General features: G+C 32.8%; 1 protein-coding gene across 1 annotated transcript; it reads left to right on the top strand.

Moving 5' to 3' along the window:
- Positions 1-1,064: 1,064 nt before the first annotated feature.
- Positions 1,065-12,157, top strand: LOC143046526 (uncharacterized). Its single transcript, XM_076219682.1, has 8 exons — positions 1,065-1,161; positions 2,243-2,420; positions 6,106-6,185; positions 6,788-6,862; positions 7,861-7,881; positions 8,727-8,744; positions 10,318-10,329; positions 11,836-12,157. The coding sequence occupies exons 1-8, from the start codon at positions 1,065-1,067 to the stop codon at positions 11,982-11,984; spliced, it is 630 nt and encodes a 209-aa protein (XP_076075797.1). The 3' UTR covers positions 11,985-12,157.
- Positions 12,158-21,345: the final 9,188 nt, after the last annotated feature.

The following is a 21,345-nucleotide window of genomic DNA, read 5'->3' as shown; positions in this document are numbered from 1 at the left end:
ATTATACTACGTTCATACCGCGATCTTACTAAGTTCTTAACAATAACGTCAACATCGTGTTCCATAAAAATACTGTTCCATTCCTTATATTTTTTATTAATATGTAGATTTCTCGGAAACAACAAAGTCATGCCACTAAAATCTACCAGAACACGATGGCGTGGTGGTACAAATGTAGGAGTAGATGTAGCGGTAGAGGGAGCTCTGATAGTAACGAATAATGATCCAGTAGAAATGTCAGACCGAACAAACCAACATGAATAACACACAACCTATTGCTGGTCCATCAAGCTCAAATGACGATGTTCTATATAAATATATATATAGCTAGTGAACGGTAGCAGGGATGACACAGATGTGTAAAGCATGGTTTAGCCGTTGTCTAATTTACATACAAACAAAACCTGGAGAGCATTTATATATTTCATATGAAAATGGCAATGAGCATGATGGTCGTAGTATGAACGTAGTCAGGTCATAAGAAGAGCATGATGAGGACGGCATGGGCGTGCTTAAATCGTACTATGGTCTTGAACAGCGTGGTGTAAACGTGGTATACTACGATCGTAAAAATTTTCCCCTTTTTTTTTTACAGATCGTAGTTCGATCGTGGCCTAGTGGGGCTGCAGTATTAGGAACACTGAAAGCCGAATATTTGAAAGATAGCATTAATAGGAAAAGAGACATTTTTAGAGCAATATAACCAAAAGACCCAGTATAAAAAAACACCAAAATTGTTCTGACAAAGACCTAGCTAGTGTTGTACATTTTATCTAGTTCATTTTACGAAATGATGCATGAGTTTTAATCTATTTTCTAAAAATAACTTAAATTCATGATCATATATACATATCAATAAATTCGACACAATCAACTGACTACGAAATGCATCATCTCATGCCTCATTTCATTTAGTCTGGAACAAAGGAAAACTAAACGATCCATTTTCTAACATCAATTTAGTGATTTCGATTATACTAAAAAAAAAACTTGAAGATAATTTATACAACTTCATGAACTGAAAAAAGTGAATGTTTGCATATATAAACACTGGTACACATTGAATGACAAAATTTGCCAGACTGTTAAGGAGGATTATGAGTAATACCACCTATCTATTTTTACTGGGACTAGTAGTACATATAGTTAGCTTTTATGAAGGTAAGGTTTGTAAGCAGTTTTGTAATATTATACACGGAGAAACGGTACGTTGTCTATGAAATTAAACTTATTTTCCTAGCATTTTGATATATTTAGGAGGAAAAGCTTTAGTAGTTTCTGGGCGAATTGAAAGGGATAATATTAATATATGTGTCGCAAAATAACACTTAATTGTCGTTACTACGATACTGTCCTCGGTAGTGTGTCATTAACGAAGACGACTCAACATTTTCACTTGCAAAATCAATCTGACGTGTGCAACTAGTTGTAATTTGACGCATGGTCTTTGACGGGTCCGTGTTTCTCTTTGTATACATGTATAATGCTGCCAATAAAACCAAGAGACATCGAAAGGTCAACATACGGTCCTAAACTGGTTCTATGCCCTTTATCTGTTTGGCTCTGAGATTCTTGTATGTTGCAAGCTTACATCCGGTTCTTAACAATAGACATGTCTCTACACCAGAAGTCAAATTCTTAACTTCTAAATCGCCAAGACTATAGCAAGTCGTGAATTTTAATAGAAAAATAAAACATATATCGTCTTTTTTGTTGTTTTATCAAATGATGAAGACGATACGTGTACCAAAGGTCAATCAAAAAACGATAATTCGAACAGACCTCACCGTAGGAATAACCAAGGAACGATATTCTATAAAAACTCAAGATTAAGCAACATGAATACCACCAAATTTCGTTGGTAAACTCACGAAAATCGGAATGATGATCTGATTTTGCCCCTCTTTTGTTACTCCTCGTGCTAATTAACGAAAGTAGAAATTCGTTAATAAGTCGTATTCGGTGTAACAATCGAGAAATAGCCAGTCAAGGTCGTTAAAAACTTCCATTTGCTGCAATCGAGAAAAATACGACAGTTTTATTTTTTTCGACCAGTGGAATGTATCCATTAATTGTCATCTATGCTATACATAGCGTCTGAAAAAAACGTTTGAATGACTGACTTCAAGTAAATAGTTTGAAACCTTTGATTTTTTATTTAGATTCAATAGATTTATTTTATGCAGCACCGCCATTATATCATATTTCTCGGTTGGTAATATATATTTATATTAAATTTTAGCTGATGCAATATGTTCGCTATCATGTAGCTGGATTGGAAAAACTTTCATCAGAGTACAAGATAATGCCAACTTCAAATTCTCATGTGAAGATCCTTCTACTTACACGATGTCTTTAGGATACGGCAAGACCTCAACAGAGCAATGCGTGTGGTTGTCAGGTGCTTTTTTGGTCATAAGGTAAAACCTAAGTTTTTAATACTAGTATGAGTCATATTGCAAAATATTCTGTTTTTAGTCTTCAACTAGGCACTTAAATTTTTGTGTTTATCGAAATACATGTAGTGTGGATGGCAGTCAATGTAAACTAAGATAAAAAGGGGGGTGATAGAAATTATTTGTAGTTTTTGACAATCAATAGGATCTAGATGGGGTTTTCAGAATAGAGACTAATTGGCAAAAAATGCAAAATAACTAACGGCTGAAAAATAGAATAGAGAATAATGAAATGCAAAATATTAAGGATAGAGAATAACGAACCAAAAAGTAAAGCATAGAAAAAAAATGACATATTTATTATAGAATACAGAAACGAAAAACCCCCATCCAGACCCTCGTTCTTTTGTGTGCATTAAAAATGTATGGCCCTATAAATATATTTAATATATCATGTCGTAAATTGTCAGTGTTTGTATGTTAATTTTGGCTTATTTATTGGTCAATTTATTTATATATTACTAAGCATTTATTCTTAATTTTCGATTTCGTTCAATAAAAGCATCAATCTCAAAAATAAAAATTAAAATTGGGTCTCATTGGGGTCTAAGCGTGACGTGGGATTGCCGATTTTTTGTAAGCGTGACACGTGAAAGTCAAAGTATTGTGTCGTGAAAACGGGAAATGAAGTCTAGCGGGACACGGGAAATTACAAAAAAAATGAGAATTTGCTTACGTACATAGTGTAAGCGGGATACGGGAATCTGACAAAACAGTAAGTGGAATCCGGGATCAGAACCCCCAATGAGACCCCCTTAAAATAAAATACCGGTAATCAGTTTTACCATTTTAGAGTTATGCCCTTTACAAATTAAAAATTTGCTGAATTTTTTGTTTCCGTTTTCCAACTTAATTTTGCCTCAAAAAAATATCATGACACTTTTACACGATACTTATTACAATAAAACACGGATCATGTTTGAATCTGGATAGCGTCACGTTTACCATTCTAGAGTATCTACGTTCTTTTACAAATGGAAAATTTTCTGAATTTTTCGTTTCCGTTCTCTAACTTTAGTTTGCCTCGAACAAATGTTTTGCATACTACAACAAAACACAGATCAAATTTGATTTTTTTTGTGACGTCACTTTTACCATTTTAGAATTATGTGCATTTAATAATTGGGAAAATTGCCAAATTATTTGTTTTCAAACTTAAGTTTGCCCCAACCAAATATTATGAAACATGTGCACAATTCTTATTACCCCAAAACTGAAATTAAGTACATATTTGGATAGTGTCCGTTCTTGTATACGTTATATGCAAGCGAGGGCATCATCTGTGTCTCATGGACACATTCCGCATTTATTCAGTAATTAGTTGGAAAGAAATACCCTTCTTCCGCACTCGAGTACAGTACGCTACCACGAAACCACTGAGGCGACTGCAGGGGCGTAGCTGCCGTTAGGTACTTTAGTCACGTGCCTACACATATTTTTTTCACAAATATTTTTTTTTTTTTTTTGTTAAAAAAAATAATAAACAACGTTATATGTAGATGAACTCCAGTGAAGTTGTCACAACTCTAATTATCGAATATCATGTGTACACTAGTCTCTCGTCCTAAGTGAATGGAATATTGGATAGAAGTGAATGTCGTTTTATGTGTGTACCTTATATAGAAACTATAATAAAATTGAGAATGAAAATGGGGAATGTGCCAAAGAGACAACAACCCGACCATAGAAAAAAACAACAGCAGAAGGTCACCAACAGGTCTTCAATGTAGCGAAAAATTCCCGCACCCGGAGGCGGCCTTCGGCTGGCCCCTAAACAAACATATACTAGTTCAGTGATAATGAACGCCATACTAATTTCCAAATTGTACACAAGAAACTAAAATTAAAATAATACTAGAACTTTGGTTCAGATCATTTCAATTCTATCAACAAAAACTTGAATGAATCTCAACATAGACACATGAATTTTTAATAAGTTGTTGTTAGTTTTCAACCTAGTAAGCTTTCCACTTTGTCTTCACCCGACTTGCCAATGTCGGTTGTCCGTTTGGCTGTGCAGGATGTATAAATACGTAGTCACGTCTGGTCAGAATGGGGACATTTAATCTTATGCCTAGTTGTAGAGAGAATGCCACTCTTTGAGGAGTTCATAGTTGGTCTACTGAAAGGCAAAGTTTCTGCTACTATCCAATAATTCATCATCTTCCAATGCATGGCATTTTCAAATTTCCAGACCTCCGTCCTGTACAACGCCTATTACAGGACTAAGCTCCCTGTTGTGCCTAATATAAATAATCATTTTTTATTTTTTTTTTTTTGTTCTAAACTTGCATAAATATTTTACACTGGATGTTTAAAAATCAATCTATCAACTAGCTTCCAGTAATTTTGAGTACTCTCAGATCTACGTGTAATGACCACAATTATTCAAATTCCTAAGCAGGTAGGAATTTTACAGTAGAGCGGGATATAAAGAAATACGAATTTCTTAAATTTTGTTACATTAGTATGAACAAAACAGAACTTTTGCATTAGGCATCGACTATGTGTGTATCTGTTTGTGTGGCTAGGGTGAAGGTTTAATAATCAAAAGATTGATGGTTGATGTCTTTATAGTGTTAATATGTAGTAATATCAGTGTTTACGTGCACGTTCCTATTTTTTTTAATGAAGGATCGTCAATATGTACTATCAATTAAGTTAAACGTATATATCGATCATAACGGAATAGATTTGAAAATACCAAACAGGGTGTACTGCTTAATTAAAGGGATACCAGGATCTATGCTGGGCAGTACATATTGTAAATATTTTTTTAATATTTGATTTTCCAATTGTACTGCGTTATTTAATTCACCATTCAGATGTTATGGTAAATTATTCATAATTCTTCGAACTTTTCATCATGAATATTATAATTATCATGATGAAATAACCAGAAAATTTAATATTTTTGTGCATAAAATTTTGCAGCCAAAACGCTGAAATCCGTTTTCCGTCGGGGGGCAAAGCCCCCCTGAACCCCTACTACGGCTCTGCCCTGGACCTGCTGGGGGCCTTGAGCGGCCCCCAGACCCCCTGTCGATTTGTGCCTACAGTTGAATGAATACCTAGCTACGCCCCTGGACTGATTCAATACAGTTGACAGTCATTATGCCTAATATCAACTTCTTCTGACGGGCATCGGTGGCCTAGTGGTCTAAGTCGTCGAACTACTGTTTCGCTAGTCTGTCAAAACTGAGGTTTTGAGTTCGAATAGCGTACGTGACACTACCCCAATCTTAATTGACTAGGATTGACAGTTTTCCTGTCAAGGTCGGTGGTTCTCTGCAAGCACTTCTTCTATATCCACAAATTAAAATTGACTGCCACGAAATAGGACAGAAGTGATGAAAGTGACGTTAATTACCAATCAATCAATCAATCCACTTATGCTGTCTACGAATATATATGTATATATATATATATATCCTCGGTCTAATGCGTTCACAGGTTAAAATGTAAGTAACATCAATAAGTTATCTTATATAAGATAACCGTATCGGCAATCCTTGGTAAAATCCGCTACTCTCCTTCTATCCTAGAAGAAGGTACGGAATCGGCCGAGTTGTGACGAATGATAAGATAATATACTTTCATAGGTATTTAAAAAGGCACGTGTAAAAGTGAACGATGATTCGTATTTCAGAAGGAATCAACATGAATACAGATGTTGGAAGATAGGACATGATGATAATGTCCATGTTTCTACTTTTGTAACACCATGGCGTGAGTATTTTTACACAGTATCCCGATCTGAAATCTGCACAGGGATTCGTATCCCGAGTAGAAATTAAACTTTGTTTAGTGTAATTCATAAGTAAAATCTTAATCCGATTTCCTCGGAGGATTATGCTGATGATCTATATTCCACTTATCAACCGAAATGTGGATCCATTTGCTAATTTTGGATCGACATACCCGGTATGAGTTTTGGGAAAGATTTGAACTATTTTGCCGAGTCTTTCCTAAGGCTTCAATTTTGTCAAAATAAGTTTATAAACATTGATGATGAATTATTCATGTGAACTTCAATTAAACACCTTAGCTTGAGATGGATAACGAATGAATTGTCCGTGTTAAGTTATTTTAAGGAAAAGATTGTCAACATTGAAAGTGAAACAAAGGTAAATCATTTGATTGACTGATTCGGTCCACAAAAAATCATTCGTATACATGTACATGATTTGATTATTAAGTAAAACGGCGTAAAAGTGAGATCAGTCGTAGAAAAGTCGAGAAATTCGAAATTAGTGTTACAGTAGTAATGTCAGCCGGAAAGTTGGTATTTGAATTGTGAATGATTAATAATTCAACTAAAATTATTTCAGGATTTTTCAAGCAACCACCAGCGACAATATGTGACGTCTGTGGGGGATTCCAGAAGAAAGCAGTAGTTCACTTTGGTAATTATGTTATTATTCGTGTGATTAATTTGAGGGAAACAAGTAAACTACACGGTCTCAAAATAACGATTCAAACTACGAAGCAACTGTAATGAGATTTGGTATATATGCTAACATGTATGACACGACTATCAATAGTCCACAGGATAAACAATTAATGCATAGCCATTCGCCAATCCTCGGTAGAATCCGCTACTCTTCTTCTATTCCTAGGCTGTAATACGGTATGTGATATGCGTCTACGCCTTACATTTCTTCGTCAGAAGATGAACCGGTTTACTGCTAGTGCTAATATTTTTAATACTTTATTCCCCTCCTTTACAGGATATCAGTAACGGAAACCTACGTATCACGGACGAGGTGAGATGAGGGTACGAAATCGGCCGAGTTGAGTCGAATGACCGTATAGCTAATAGTTTTTAAAGTCTCTAGTATGAAAAAACAATGCTATTAACATGCATGCATTTTTCCATATCGATGTTTATCTGTTTTTTAAAAATGAAATTTGGGAAATTCATTTTATTTTAACAACTTTTTTTACATAAGATAACTAACATTTTGTTTAATTCACTTAGTAATAGTGATACATATTTTCGCCCTGTACTCAAATTTTATGAAAATGATTTCAAAACCGTCATTCTATTCGTCATATGCTAAAGTTTCGTTGTTAAGGTGGTACCTAACACTACATGTACAGGGAGATAACTCTGTGAAATCAGCAGAACGTTTTAATGACGTTGTGTTTTTAAGGGAATAGTAAGCTTCTCAATGATCAAAATGAGTGTTTGTCAAACTGCTATATAACCAGTGTAATTTTTCTGATTAAACGGTTGGTTCAATTTTTTTGATATTTTTATATTTTTGTCAAAGGGTCAAAGTAAATACTTTGTCAAAATTTTAAGAAAATTGAACGAGCCAAATTAATTTTAGTCGAGTCAGTTGTTAGGTACCACCTTAATTAGTGGTCGTTGTTAATTATTGGTCAAATTTTTTTTTAGTTCAAGGCAGTAAACCAAACAGTGAGTATTTTCATCTTTGTTTTTAAGTTTCTCTAAGGATGAAGGCATCATTATCAAAATAGCATATGTTTGTATCAACATTTTGATAATCTAAATAAAGGGAAGAAGAAATATATTTTAAACTAATTAAGGGCCGCAAAGGACATACACATTTAATTATTAAATAACATCAATAATTGCCAGTGAGATTAAAACAAATGACAGTCAATGAAATCAAGTGATATAGCCCAATATTTTATGATACACAATGCAAAAAAAAAATTATAAATACTCATATAAAATACAAATATAAAGTTGTCTATCAAGAAGGTTAATGTGGTATATTTACCAATAAGACAACTCTTCATCAAGAGACGAAAGGACCCAAAAATTAACAACAACAAATGGAAGTTTGTAACGACCTTGTACGGTCGGTAAAAATAACAACTATAGGTAACCGTACGGCCTTCAAAACTGACAAAGCCTCGTACCGCATTCAGCTAAAAAAGGCCCCGAAATGACAAATTATTCTCTATTCTGTAAACCTCATTGAGACCCTCCATTGATGAAAGAGGTTTTTTTTTGTTTACCTTAAACCAGGTAAAAAAGATTTTGTAAGTCTTTCAGTTTACCGTCCCGCTTCTGATAACTATAGGTCATTTTTTGTATACATCACCATGTAATTGTTTTAATTCCAAGCAAAATTTTGACTCCAGAAATGAACTCAAAGTGTTAAATATTAATTTTTATACCAAGTTTGAACCTTTTATCCCTTTGTTTACTCGAGAATTTCAGTAATAGATATGTTTGTTTATGGTTTTCGTGCTTTCTACTTATTCAGCTGTTCTTTTTTTCTCATTATCTAGAACACGTGATCGAACGTCGTAAGTATAAACTATTTTATTTCTTTTTTAGAATGTTTTTTTTATTGACTGCATATTTCAGAGCTATAAAAGTATGAACTCAGTGAATTTGTGGGTAAATATAAACGTCAACGAAACAATAAACGAACAACAAAAGTACAGAAAGTTTGTTGTGTTGTTGTTTAATTGTATTATTAAACTTTTAAAAAGGCATCATTTACAAATTGTGTGCAAATAAGTTAAGACTATCCCAGTAAAATTCATCCTCTAATGGTTGTGGCATGTTATTTATTTCCAACATGAATATATATTTCTCGTTTCATACTTTACGAAGTGGAATATGAGTAATGATGCAAAAATGCGTTAATTCGTGGAATTTATCAAAGAAAATCTGTCCATTCTCCAAGTAGCTTGCTTGACACAAATTCAGGAGTTCTTGAGCTCGATCATCGGCATGACAAAACCAAATACTTACAAAATTCATTTCGCATACACTTATTATATCGTTATGATATTTATATAATATTTGCCACTGGACGTTACATCAATTCATTATTATTATCATCGCGTGTAAAGAATATATTGTATTCCCAAGATGTCGATTGAATTTCTCGATAAATTTAATAATGCGACAGAACATGCAATACCTCTTTATTAGATTCATCATGAGAATTTTTGTATATCTATAATACTAAAATAACGAGGTCCAATTTGTCAGCCGTCATGGGGTAAAAACGACAAATCAAAGAATTCAAATTTATATATATAGCTAATATAGGACAATGGTGTAGATTAAAAATTACACCACTCCAGACCCTTTTGTTTTCCACCTAATTAATATTGCCAAAATTTAACAAGTTCCGGGTCGAATCCGATATCGATACCAATAATATATTCACCTGTTACCTTTAACCCTATCTGTACGTTCCTCATCTGACCGGCGCACCACCAAACGGTGTATTTAGGATTTTGCTAAATACACGGGTCATAATCAGAGGGTTGACATTACTAAATTCAATCATTGTCAAATTGTTACCTGTACCAATAGTATACTCACCTGTTACCTATTACCTTATCTGTAAGTTCCGCATCGGACAGGTGCATCATCAAACGGTGTATTTAGGATTTTGATATATACACGGGTCATAATCACACTACAAATTCAATCATTGTCAAATTGTTCCCTATTGTAGTATTTTCATCAGTAAGACTTTCTACGATAACAATACGAATACTTAAAAAATCTGAACTTAAAACAAGGCGTATAGATACAGTTTTCAATTTTTTAGTGGGCATGACGTAAAACAGCGAATCAAAGAATTTAACTTTATTTATAACAAATATAGGACAATGCTGTTGTTTAAAAAATACTCCAACCAACTTTCCAAATAATTTATATTACCAATAATTGATAGGTTCCAGGTCGACGGGTTCAAGCAGAAAGATTTGAAAGCAGAGAAAACTGTGTATCTTATAATAGGCATGACTTTATCAGATAACAATACCAATACTAAAACGACCCTAAAATAAGACTTACGCATAGTAATATACTTTAATTAAGTCTCGTATTATCTATTTTTTCTATTTCATACAGTAAGCAGAGGACGTAAGTATATGAACAGGCTTAATATAGCTTACTAGGCCAAACAAAAAAGTATGTGTGTTTACTGTCACATATTGAAAAAAACACCAGGGTAGGTAGGTAGAGATTTATTTTTTTTACATTGAGTTTATGGGAGCAACATTGTGACTTTAACAATGCTTACTCAAAAATGACCAAACAAACTTTGAATAGGGGATAAAAATTAGGGTAGGTAGGGGTACAGTTAACACACATACTTTTTTTTTGGCCTTACATGCATTTTTCTTTAGTCGTATTAATATATGAAGACAATGTGTATATTAAAGGATCAGTTCATTGTTTATTTAGAGGCCAACATATTTGATATTTCAAAACCTTACACACACGTTGAAGAGCTGAAAAAATATCAGGACCAAAAGTAAAGCTAACCCCGCACAATGAAGTAGAGCTTTGCTCGAGGGAAACACATTCCTTATAAATTTCAAATTATTTCCGTCATTTTGTAACCGTTCATTCATATTCTTACAATATATAATATTTGTGGCAGTAAAATCATGTTTATGTTGTAAATCTAAAGTTTTTAAAAATGGAAAAATAATAAAAACTTCACTTTGAATGCCTCTGAAGTGCTTTCCGGTGCGTTTACCTTCATCATAAACGCTCAAAACATAGCCAAGGATGTATAAAAACCAAAGCAATTGAAGAGCGAGATGACCAAAATGAGACTATCTCAGACAAAATTTGCTTAAGACTATACTTTTGCAGTTCAGAAGATTACTTTTACTTTTACTTTTAAACGTTTATGGCTTGACTTTGAAAATTTAAGAAAGTTTTTTTGGGGCCATGTGCGCAAGATTTATTCACCTCTGTTTGGCTTGTTAAGGCTTTCGGTGCACCGTAATTGGTATATTTCCGATTAAAATCAGTGACAAGTGAAAGATTAACCAGTGCGTGCTCAATTTAATGTGTACATAAAATCAGAAACCCCTCTCTTTAATATAATTATGCAATAACACAAACATGAAATTGATGCAACAAAAATTAAAAAAAAAAACAAGCTTTAAAGATAATTTAGGATGTTCGCTTCTCTTTTATTTTAATGTTTGCCAGGTATGCGGAATCCTCTGGTTTTGACCATGTAGTGACATTACATGATTTACCCACTAACCCCTTCTTTTCTTTACATAATTATATTATTGCATACAATTCAAAAAGCCGTATTTGAAATTTTAATAAAATCCTTGTGTTTTTTCCATAGTGTTTGAAAGAAAAACGGTGTCAAACTTGAATGTGAGGAAAACCTAGAGAGAATCATTCCCGCCAAATTTTCAATGACTTATATTTAGAAAACAAGCACATGGACCCTTATTTTTTTTTTTTTTTTTTTTTTTTTTTGCTTTTTAATCCTTTATTCATAAACTAATGATTTATAAAAGTGTTTTAAAAAGCTTGTTGTTTTTAAACAGAGTAGCGAAAATCTTTAACTTTAAAATGAAATGATTGTAATTCTTAGATTTAATTTTATTTCAGGTATTGGTTGCAATAGACCTAAACATTGCCCAATCGTCAATCCTCATGTAGACTGTCCTTGTACAGGATGTGAAAATCAACAAAATGACGAAGGAATGTGTTGTCCTCAGTGCAAGCAGCCATACGGCCCATCATATTATAAATATTAGGTGCCATGGAGAGATGCTTACAACATCAAAATAAAAATCTGATAAAAGTGATTTTTTTTTAAATCTTCCAGTGGGTATCATTATTTTGAAAATGTTTGAAATGATTGCCAGTGGACGTTATATTAAGCAAACACCAATCAATGAATCCAATAGATATATATCATTTATATGTACAAGTACACACCCGTGATATCGCGGGTCCGTGACTGAATTAAAGTATATAACTATGCCTAAGCCTTATTTTAGTATTGGTATTGTCATCTGATCAAGTCATGTCGATTATAAGATACACAGTTTTCTCTGCTTTCAAATCTTTCTGTTTGAACCCGTCGACCTGGAACTTATCAATTATTTGTAATATTAATTATTTGGAAAACAAAAGGTCCTGGAATGGGGTATTTTTTAATCCACAGCATTGTCCTATATTAGATATCTTAGAAAGTCTTGCTGATTGCTGATTAAAATACTACAATAGGGAACAATTTGACAATGATTGAATTTAGTAGTGTCAGCCCTTTTAATATGACCCGTGTATATAGCAAAATCCTAAATACACCGTTTGGTGGTGCGCCTGTCAAATGCAGAACGTACAGATAAGGTAATAGGTAACAGGTGAATATACTATTGGTATCGGTATCAGATTCGACCCGGAACTTGTTAATTATTGACAATATTTATTATGTGGAAAACAAAAGGGTCTGGAGTGGTATAATTTTTAATCTACACTATTGTCCTATATTAGCTATATATAGAGTTGAATTTATTTGATTTGTCGTTTTTACCCGATGACGGCTTACAAATTGGACCTCGTTATTTTAGTATTATAGATATCACAAGTCTAAATTGAAAACAACGTTCAAACCCATGATTGCGTTGGATAAAAACCGCAATTTTTATACGTGTGCCCGTGAAACAAGTTTCGTTGTAGAGGGGTCTAAATACAGCACAAACAACATTTTCCAAAAAAACAAAAAAGTTAAAAAGTATGATTTAACAAAACGCATTTGATTAACAGGTTGAACAACTGAATTGTCCTTCAACCCTGCTGACTGCCATTGACGACTGCCAAATAAATTGATCACAAGATTTAATAAATGGATTTTTATATTAATTTAAAACCAAACAAAAAACAATAAACTAGCGGCAAAGATGTTAACCCACAAACCATATCGATTTTCTTGCTACATTTTAGGTAAGTGATAAGACTTATCTAGAGCAAAACAACAGAGGCGAAAATCGCATATTTAGATAAAATTTAGTTCATACATAATATTTGGTTTTGTGCTTTGCAAATATATAATCTCGTTTTATAACTTTCTAGGTAAAAATTTAAATTTGCAATTTAAGGAGAATTAAAATCAGTTATCACTTAGTACAATCTAATTGCACTTAGTAAGTCGTTACACCTTCTAGTACGGTATTTTGGGGTAATTATTGATTGAAGAAAATATTTTTTATACTGATCTTAATTATTGCGTAATATATTATAACGAATTTAAAACTAATATTGAATTTAAAGTTATTAATTACCCCGAGTAGTAATTCTTCGTTGTACGTGTATCATCATTAAAACAACCTATTCAGGTGTGACAATGTGAGTTTGAAGCCCGACCGCCAAAATATTTGCCAATAGTGTTAATAGTTGGGTTAAACAAAAGCTAACCATCAATCCATTTATATGTTCTCAATGTTCATACCGAATCATACGAATACCTTCTACACCTTTTTATATGACATGCATGAGTTTCTTGCATCATTGATATAAGCACCAAGAGAGTGAAGATAGATTAAGAATATAGTTTTTTGAATTTTTGGGATGTGACGCTTAGTATATTTTCAGAAACAAACTATTATGATGATATTATGAAAATATCCTACACTATCCATCAAATCTACCTTCAGTATATGTTATCAAAATTAAGTAATCAATTTTAATATGTGTTCTATTTTTTAATGAAACTTTTTTAAATTTTTAGTTCGGAAATTCTAATCCCAACAATCTTTCAACAATATTCATTTTACAAAGAAATGTATCAATTTTGTGACATGACATCTAACAACAGTTTCTATTTAAAAGCATTTCAAAATTAAACCTGTGCATCTCCTTTTTAAGTTTATGCTGCTTCCATACAAGTGAGAGGTTTAGCTAGCTATAAAACCACCATTCTCCGCATAGTCAGGAATATGACAGTTGTCTTGCATTCGTTTGATGTGTTTGAGCTTTTTGGTTTTGATGACAGGTACCCCCGGTTCTAATGAATAATTCAGGGCATACAACCCATTAAAAGTTTATATCACTTTATAAAAGATACTAATTTTCCGCATCACTTAATTTAATTGCTCATTAACAGAAATGAGGAATATTATATATATTAGGTTGCCTGATCTATAGTTATAAATTAACAAACTTAAAATGCTTTTAAATACTTTTTAGAAAATAGCAACACCATTTTACTAATTGAAACAATTTGACATAATAACGATTTAAGGCGGATGTGATTTTATCCATAAAACCGTCCGCTTTGGACACACGACATGCATAAGCATGATAACGTGCTTTTTTATTTTTTATTCTAATGTAAACAGAATCGAATTCATAAAATTGAAAATGGAAATGGGGAATGTGTCAAAGAGACAACAACCCGACCATAGAACAGACAACAGCATAAGGTCACCAACAGGTCGTCAATGCAGCGAGAAATTCCCGCACACGGAGGCGTCCTTCAGCTGGACCCTAAACAAATATATATACTAGTTCAGTGATAATGAACGCCATACTAAATCCAAATTGTGCACAAGAAACTAAAATCAAAAATGATACAAGACTAACAAAGGCTAGAGGCTCCTGATTTGGGACAGAACGAATTCAAAAATAATGTAAAAGGTTTTGTCTCGCCTTAAGAGTTTTATTATCAGTAACGATTTTTTTTTTGTTTGCAATACTATTAAAAAATAATAATTGTTTACAGAAAACATCGGTTTTCATGCCTTCGAATAATAAAAAAATAATTTTCGCAGAACTTAAAAGTTGAGTTATTTTAATTAACATCAGGTTCAGATAATAGACCCCTTAGGAGTCAATAATCTGTTATTCAGTAACATTTTATCGGTTCATCTACAGATGCTTGACAATTAATTGATCAGCACAATAACTTTTATTATCTTACCTCCTATACATTTATGGAATATGATAGATTTAAGGGGGTAGACCTTGGTTCAGGGAGATAACTCTTTAAATCAGTTATGCGTTTGTAAATGTCAAGTTTCGTCAATGAATTTTAAGCATTTACCTGAAACAGATTGGAAATAATCTATGTATCCAAGAAGCTTAGAACATGTTTATGAAAATAGCTGACACAAACGTACTGATAATTTTAAGAGTTATTTTCCTTGACTAGGTCTACCTCCTTAAAGCAACCGCCTATATATCGTATTAGGTCACTAGCAAACTATATAACTAATATTGTACTTTTGTTGACTTTAACACATGCTGTGTTTGTTTTGCTCTTCTCTCTAATTTTGTTCTTATAAAATTCAAAAGCCATCAACCTATTTTTACATTGCGATGCCGATGTATTGTTGCCTAGAGATTTGACTTTCGTTTTCTACTGAAAACCGATCGTATTAAAACGTGGACATTTATAGCGAGTGCAAAATAACATTCCGTATCGCTTGTTAAAAAATTAAAAAAAAAGTACAAGAAAGAGCACTTCGCTTCATTTACCAGGATCACAATAGCACATATGAAGACTTACTTTTAAAATCAAAAATGCCATCACTTAAAGTAAGACGCATAAGAACCATGGCAATAGAGGTCTTTAGAACAGTCGATCATAAAAATCCAGTATACCTCCATGATCTTATAAATATTAAAAAAACAAAATATTCTTTCAGATACCAAAATTTAGCTGAAATACCTGACGTAAGAACAACAAGGTATGGCTTGAAATCTTTCAGATATTCTGCTGCCAAACTATGGAATGAGTTGCCAAACCTCTATAGAACTGAAACATCTTTTTCCCAATTCAAGAGTATAATAAACTCATGGAATGGCAACTCATGCCATTGCAATGCATGTGCTTAGTTTTATTTATTTTATGTTACAGCTTGAAATATAATAGTGCTGCTTTTTGTGAATGTTTGCTTAGCTTTTTATAATTTGTGAATGCTGTGCTTTAGTTTTTATGTTTGCTTTTAGTGCTTATTCTTATGCATATATAAAATATAGTATTTAAATAGTGCAGCCTAAATGTGCAAGAAATGTATGTTCTATGTCTTTTATGTTTTAATATTTGTATTGTGTATGTTTGTTATGTAAATGTATGCATTTGTCAGTTATAAAAGCTCAGAGAGCTTATGTTTATTTGTTATGTAACATGCCGACTATAAATAAAGCTTTGAACTTTTGAACTTGAATAAATTCATTTCGTCAATGAATACTCATAAACACATTTTTTTTTATCCCATAAATTAATAATATGAAAATGTTTTGTCGTTAGAAATATATATATAAGTAAAAAAAACAGTAGTTTCTATGCACACGTACATGCAGCAATAACACGACAGATGACAGATGTGGAACAGGATCCGCTTACCCTTCAAGATTAGTAAACTCAGCCCCGATTTTTGGTTGGGTTCGTGTTGCTCGTGTTTTTAATTTTCTAAAATGTGTTTTATGTACTGTTGGTTGTCTTTTCGAGGTTTTTCATCTTTTTGCCATGGTTTGATTTCAACTTATGAGATTAGATATGGCTTTGGTATCATTCACCTCTTTTTTTTCAAAATTAGTTCGACAATGGCAATGCAAATATGAAGGGAGAGTTTTGGAGCGTGCTCCAAAAAAGTACTAACTATACACACCTTAAATGGATAACTTGACTATGTTGTGCAAATAATATAAGTAACGAGTAAAAGTGAGGCTTGAAAATCATTAATTGAGAACAAACTGACAATGCCATGACTAAAACATAAAAACACTTACAAACAATCAACAGTACACAAAAGTCCGAGCGTGATTGCAGGTGTTCCGGAAGGGTATACGGATCAAACAATAAAGTCAGCACGTTATCCGATCATTTCCTAGACTTTGCTATGACGTAGAAATATTAAACTACACTCATAATTTAAGAAATAAGAAAAATGTCTGTACCAGGTTAAGAATATACAGTTGGTATCCAATCTTTTTATGAGATTGGAATCTTTGATGTGTTTTTTATCTCTTGATATGTTTGATTATTTTGTTAATTTTTTACACCCCTATTGTTGATTGATAATTTTGAGAGTGCTAAGAAATTTTAGTTCATTAGAAACACTTAACAACACTCATAATTTAAGAGATTTGTCAGGAAATTATATTCTGAGTTCTAAATTAATGCCTCATTTTAAGACATTTGCTATTTCACCACATTCTGCTAAGTAGAATGTTGATATATAAATATTGTATGTAGTATGCTGATGTTGATGTGGTTTTTAAGTGTTTCTCGATTCTCGTTTTTATGTAGATTAGACCGTTATTTTTTCTGTTTGCATGGTTTTACCCTAATCATTTTTGGGCCATTTTATAGCTTGTTGTTCGGTGAAAGCCTAGGCTCCGTGTTGAAGACCGTGCTGACCTTAAATGATATATTTTTTTCAAATTGTAACTTGGATAGAGAGTTGTTTCATTGACACTCAAACCACGACTTCTTATATTCAATTAAGTCAGTTGACGTTCTAATCAGAAATCCCATCCAATATGCTGAAGAGTGTGTGAATATAAACATAGTAAAATCACCAAAAAATACTGAACTCCGAGAAAAATTCAAAACGAAAATTTCCTAATTAATTGGCAAAATCAAATGATAAAACACATCAAACGAATGGACAACAACACTCATATTCCTGACTTGGTTCAGGTATTTTTAAATGTAGAAAATGTCGGATTGAACCTAGTTTTATAGCTTTAAACCTCTCACTTATACGTTTAACACAGGAGAAAAAAAGCTTAAGTTGTTTACTACGATTCTGGTTTAGTAAAAAAATAAACAGAAAGCGGCAATAGTGAAACTTTTAACTAAATTTACTGACATTATATTTTGCGTTGACAAAAAAAAAATCAACGAACTAAATCATTTTAAAAGAAAGTAAAGATCGATACTTGAAAGTCATAAAAAATGACTTGTTCTAGTTGTCTTAATAAAACTAATATTAGAATGTGTCAAAGATTTACTAAATAATGAAACAACACTTAAGTGTTGTGTGTATTCGTTAAAACAAATTATACCGCCCCTGTAGTCCCGTAAAAGCGGGCCTTCCTCAAGTTGAATTGTAGGGTCGATTCTCTGTCTGGTCAAAAATACTATTGTTTCATCACTACACGTCAGTCAGGATCCTACTTCGTCAGAATTATCTCCCCATTACGCCAGTTCATTTTTTACAATCGTAGAAATGGAAGCCATTGTAGGGATGACGCGCTACCAAATTTGCTCATGGAAACCGATAAATTTATCCACATTGCACCATTACGACCCTTATATATCAGTTGTATTTTAAAAGACAAATGTATCAACTAGCTAATGAGCATCAGTTAATGATCTTGTCTGCATTGATTCAACTTAAAACTATTGTCTGATTGGTTTTCAGGTGGAATTTTCGAAAATTCATAAACATTTAAAAAAATTCTAATTAAGAATTTCGTGGAAGGGCAGACTAGATTTTTTTAGTGTATAAAGACTATAAACCCTAGTTTTCACACACAAAAAATTTTATTTTTTCAAAGATATGCATTTTCATCATCCAACTTGAAAGACTGTCGTCAAGTACTTTCATTAAAAAATAGCTATTCGAACACACCTTCTCTGTTTTTGTGACTCATTAGATAGGTATTTCACTTGACCCATATATTTCATCTTTTAGTACTGTTATTTTTTTGTGTTATAAAGTCAATCTGTAGCTTTGATATATAAAAATAATAGAATTTGAAGCGAGACGATGTATGAAATAATCTTACTTTGTACGATATCAAGACAAAATATTCAACTCAAACACGCCCTAACATAAAAAGGTGCACTCGATTTTCTCTTTTCGATACAATTGTTACCCATTTTTAGGAATTTTTTCTTGAGTAACATAATGGAAGGGCAGACACGAAAATTTTTGAACTAATAGATTGATATGTTATAGGTCCGTGGTAATTTTTTCAAAAAAATCGGAGGTTATGCATTTCTTCATCCAACTTGAAAGATACCCATGTCGTCGACTTGAAATCTAATTGTTCTGCTTAACTATGTACTAGATAAATTGAAAACTTATGCAAATGGTGTTTTTAAAATAAAACACCTCGTAATTGAGAAGAAAATTGTAATTTTCTTTGTTTCTATTAACTTTTAAAAATTTTGTCACTATAGTAAACAATACAGTACACATTTATCGCCTTCTCTAACAAAGAGCTTCGATTCTTTTGTTCTATTTCAACCGGGTTTCCGACTGACGTATGACACAAAAAAGTAAAAGCAAAATCTGGCCTTCTCCGAGTCAGAATAATGGATTTGAGAAGGGCGATATATTTTCACAAGAAGTTTGTAAACCAGCAAGTCAAAAATCCGACTGGATGTGTCGGTCTTAGTAGGAGTTCTGATTCATATCATCTAATACAATTGAGAATGGAAATGTGGGTTAACTTTATTCTTATGTTGTGGTGCTTCACCAATATACCATGGTCAGCTTACACTTTACACAGGTATTCCCTATTCCAAACTAAAAGACAAATTAAAAGTTTTGGTTCTGCTTTGTTTCATTAAAAAAAAACGTAGATACCAGTATATTGTCTTAGAGAGGGATACATCCTTCTTTGAAAATGATCACTCTGAAACTGACATCAAAGATACTTAATGTCTTGATTGACAACATATTTGTTACGTTTAGAATGTGTTTTTTCAACCAATTGTGCCCATCTTCATGTCGATTTGTTTCAAGTAAGCAATATCCTTTAACTTTACTTTCCGCTATATAGATTATGTTCTCTCACTAGATAATTAAAAATTTAGTGACTATGTTGAACGCATCTATCCCATTGAACTAGAGATAAAGGATACAGCAGATACAGTTAAGTCTGTCTCATATCTTGACTAACATCTAGAAATTGACAATGATGGTCTGTATAAAACAAAACTTTACGAAACAAGAGATGATTTAAGCTTCCTAATTGTGAACTTTTCATTTCTATGTAGCAACATTCCAGCAGCGCCTGCATACGGAGTATATATCTCCCAATTGATACGATATGCCCTGGCTTGTATTTCCTATCATGATTTCCTTAATAGAAGGTTGCTACTCACAAGGAAGCTACTAAACCTATGGTTTCAAATCGTGAAGTTGAAATCATCTTTTCGCTATCACGCATTGGTTGACCGTATTGAAATATCTGTTTCACAGATGATTGCGGATGTGTTCCTTATGTCGTAACTGCAATCCAATATTCCCGGGCTTGTATTACTATCATGACTTCCTTGATAGCGACTAGCAGCTCACAAGGTAGTTATTAAACCAAGAGTTCCAAATGGTGAAAGTTGAAATCATCCCTTAGCAAATTTTCTGGACGCCATCATGCGTTAGTTGGCCGTTATGGAACATCCGTTTCACAGATGATAACGGAAGTGTCCCTTACTACAATCCCCTTACCTTTTCATGAATGAGATCTACCGAATTAGACTTATTATCGGGTTTGTTATACCATAAGCAACACGTTGAGCAGGATCTGCTTACCCTTCCGGATCACTTGAGATTAACCCTTTTTTGGTGGGGTTCGTGTTGCTAAGTATTTAGTCTCCTATGTTGTGTCACATGTTCTATTATTTGTCTGTTTCTTTTATTCATTTTTAGCCGTGACTTTGTCAGTTTATTTGCAATCTATGAGTTTGACTGTCCCTTTGTATCTTTCGCACCTCTTTTGGTGTAGTATTGGTTACCCACACAAATGTTCAACGCAACCACCCTCTATGAGAGTTCTATTGGCTTACACCACCTCCTAACCTGGGACGGTGCTGTAACAGTACAGTATGAAAACAAACTATAAAGATATAAGAAATACATGATATTGTTCTATTCTAGTTCAAAGCCAAGAACAACAAATGAAAAAAAAATCATACATCTTAGACTAATATATTAATCCATACACATCTAACATCCAACATATTTACTCTTAAGACATTAACAGAAAAATAAATAAATGATATTGTACAATGCCAAAATATATGTATCGAGCGATAATAAGACCGTGAATGTACATACATGTATACAAAAATCTTTTAAGAACAGTTTTAAATTATTGATAACAAATTCATATTCATACAAATAAAGACATTACCGAAAGAGACATTACCGA

This window comes from Mytilus galloprovincialis, chromosome 9 (assembly GCF_965363235.1).
Source record: "Mytilus galloprovincialis chromosome 9, xbMytGall1.hap1.1, whole genome shotgun sequence".
NCBI classification, from domain to species: Eukaryota; Metazoa; Mollusca; class Bivalvia; order Mytilida; family Mytilidae; genus Mytilus; species Mytilus galloprovincialis.
The sequence above is the reverse complement of the archived record's forward strand: the minus strand, read 5'-3'. Positions and strand labels throughout refer to the sequence as shown.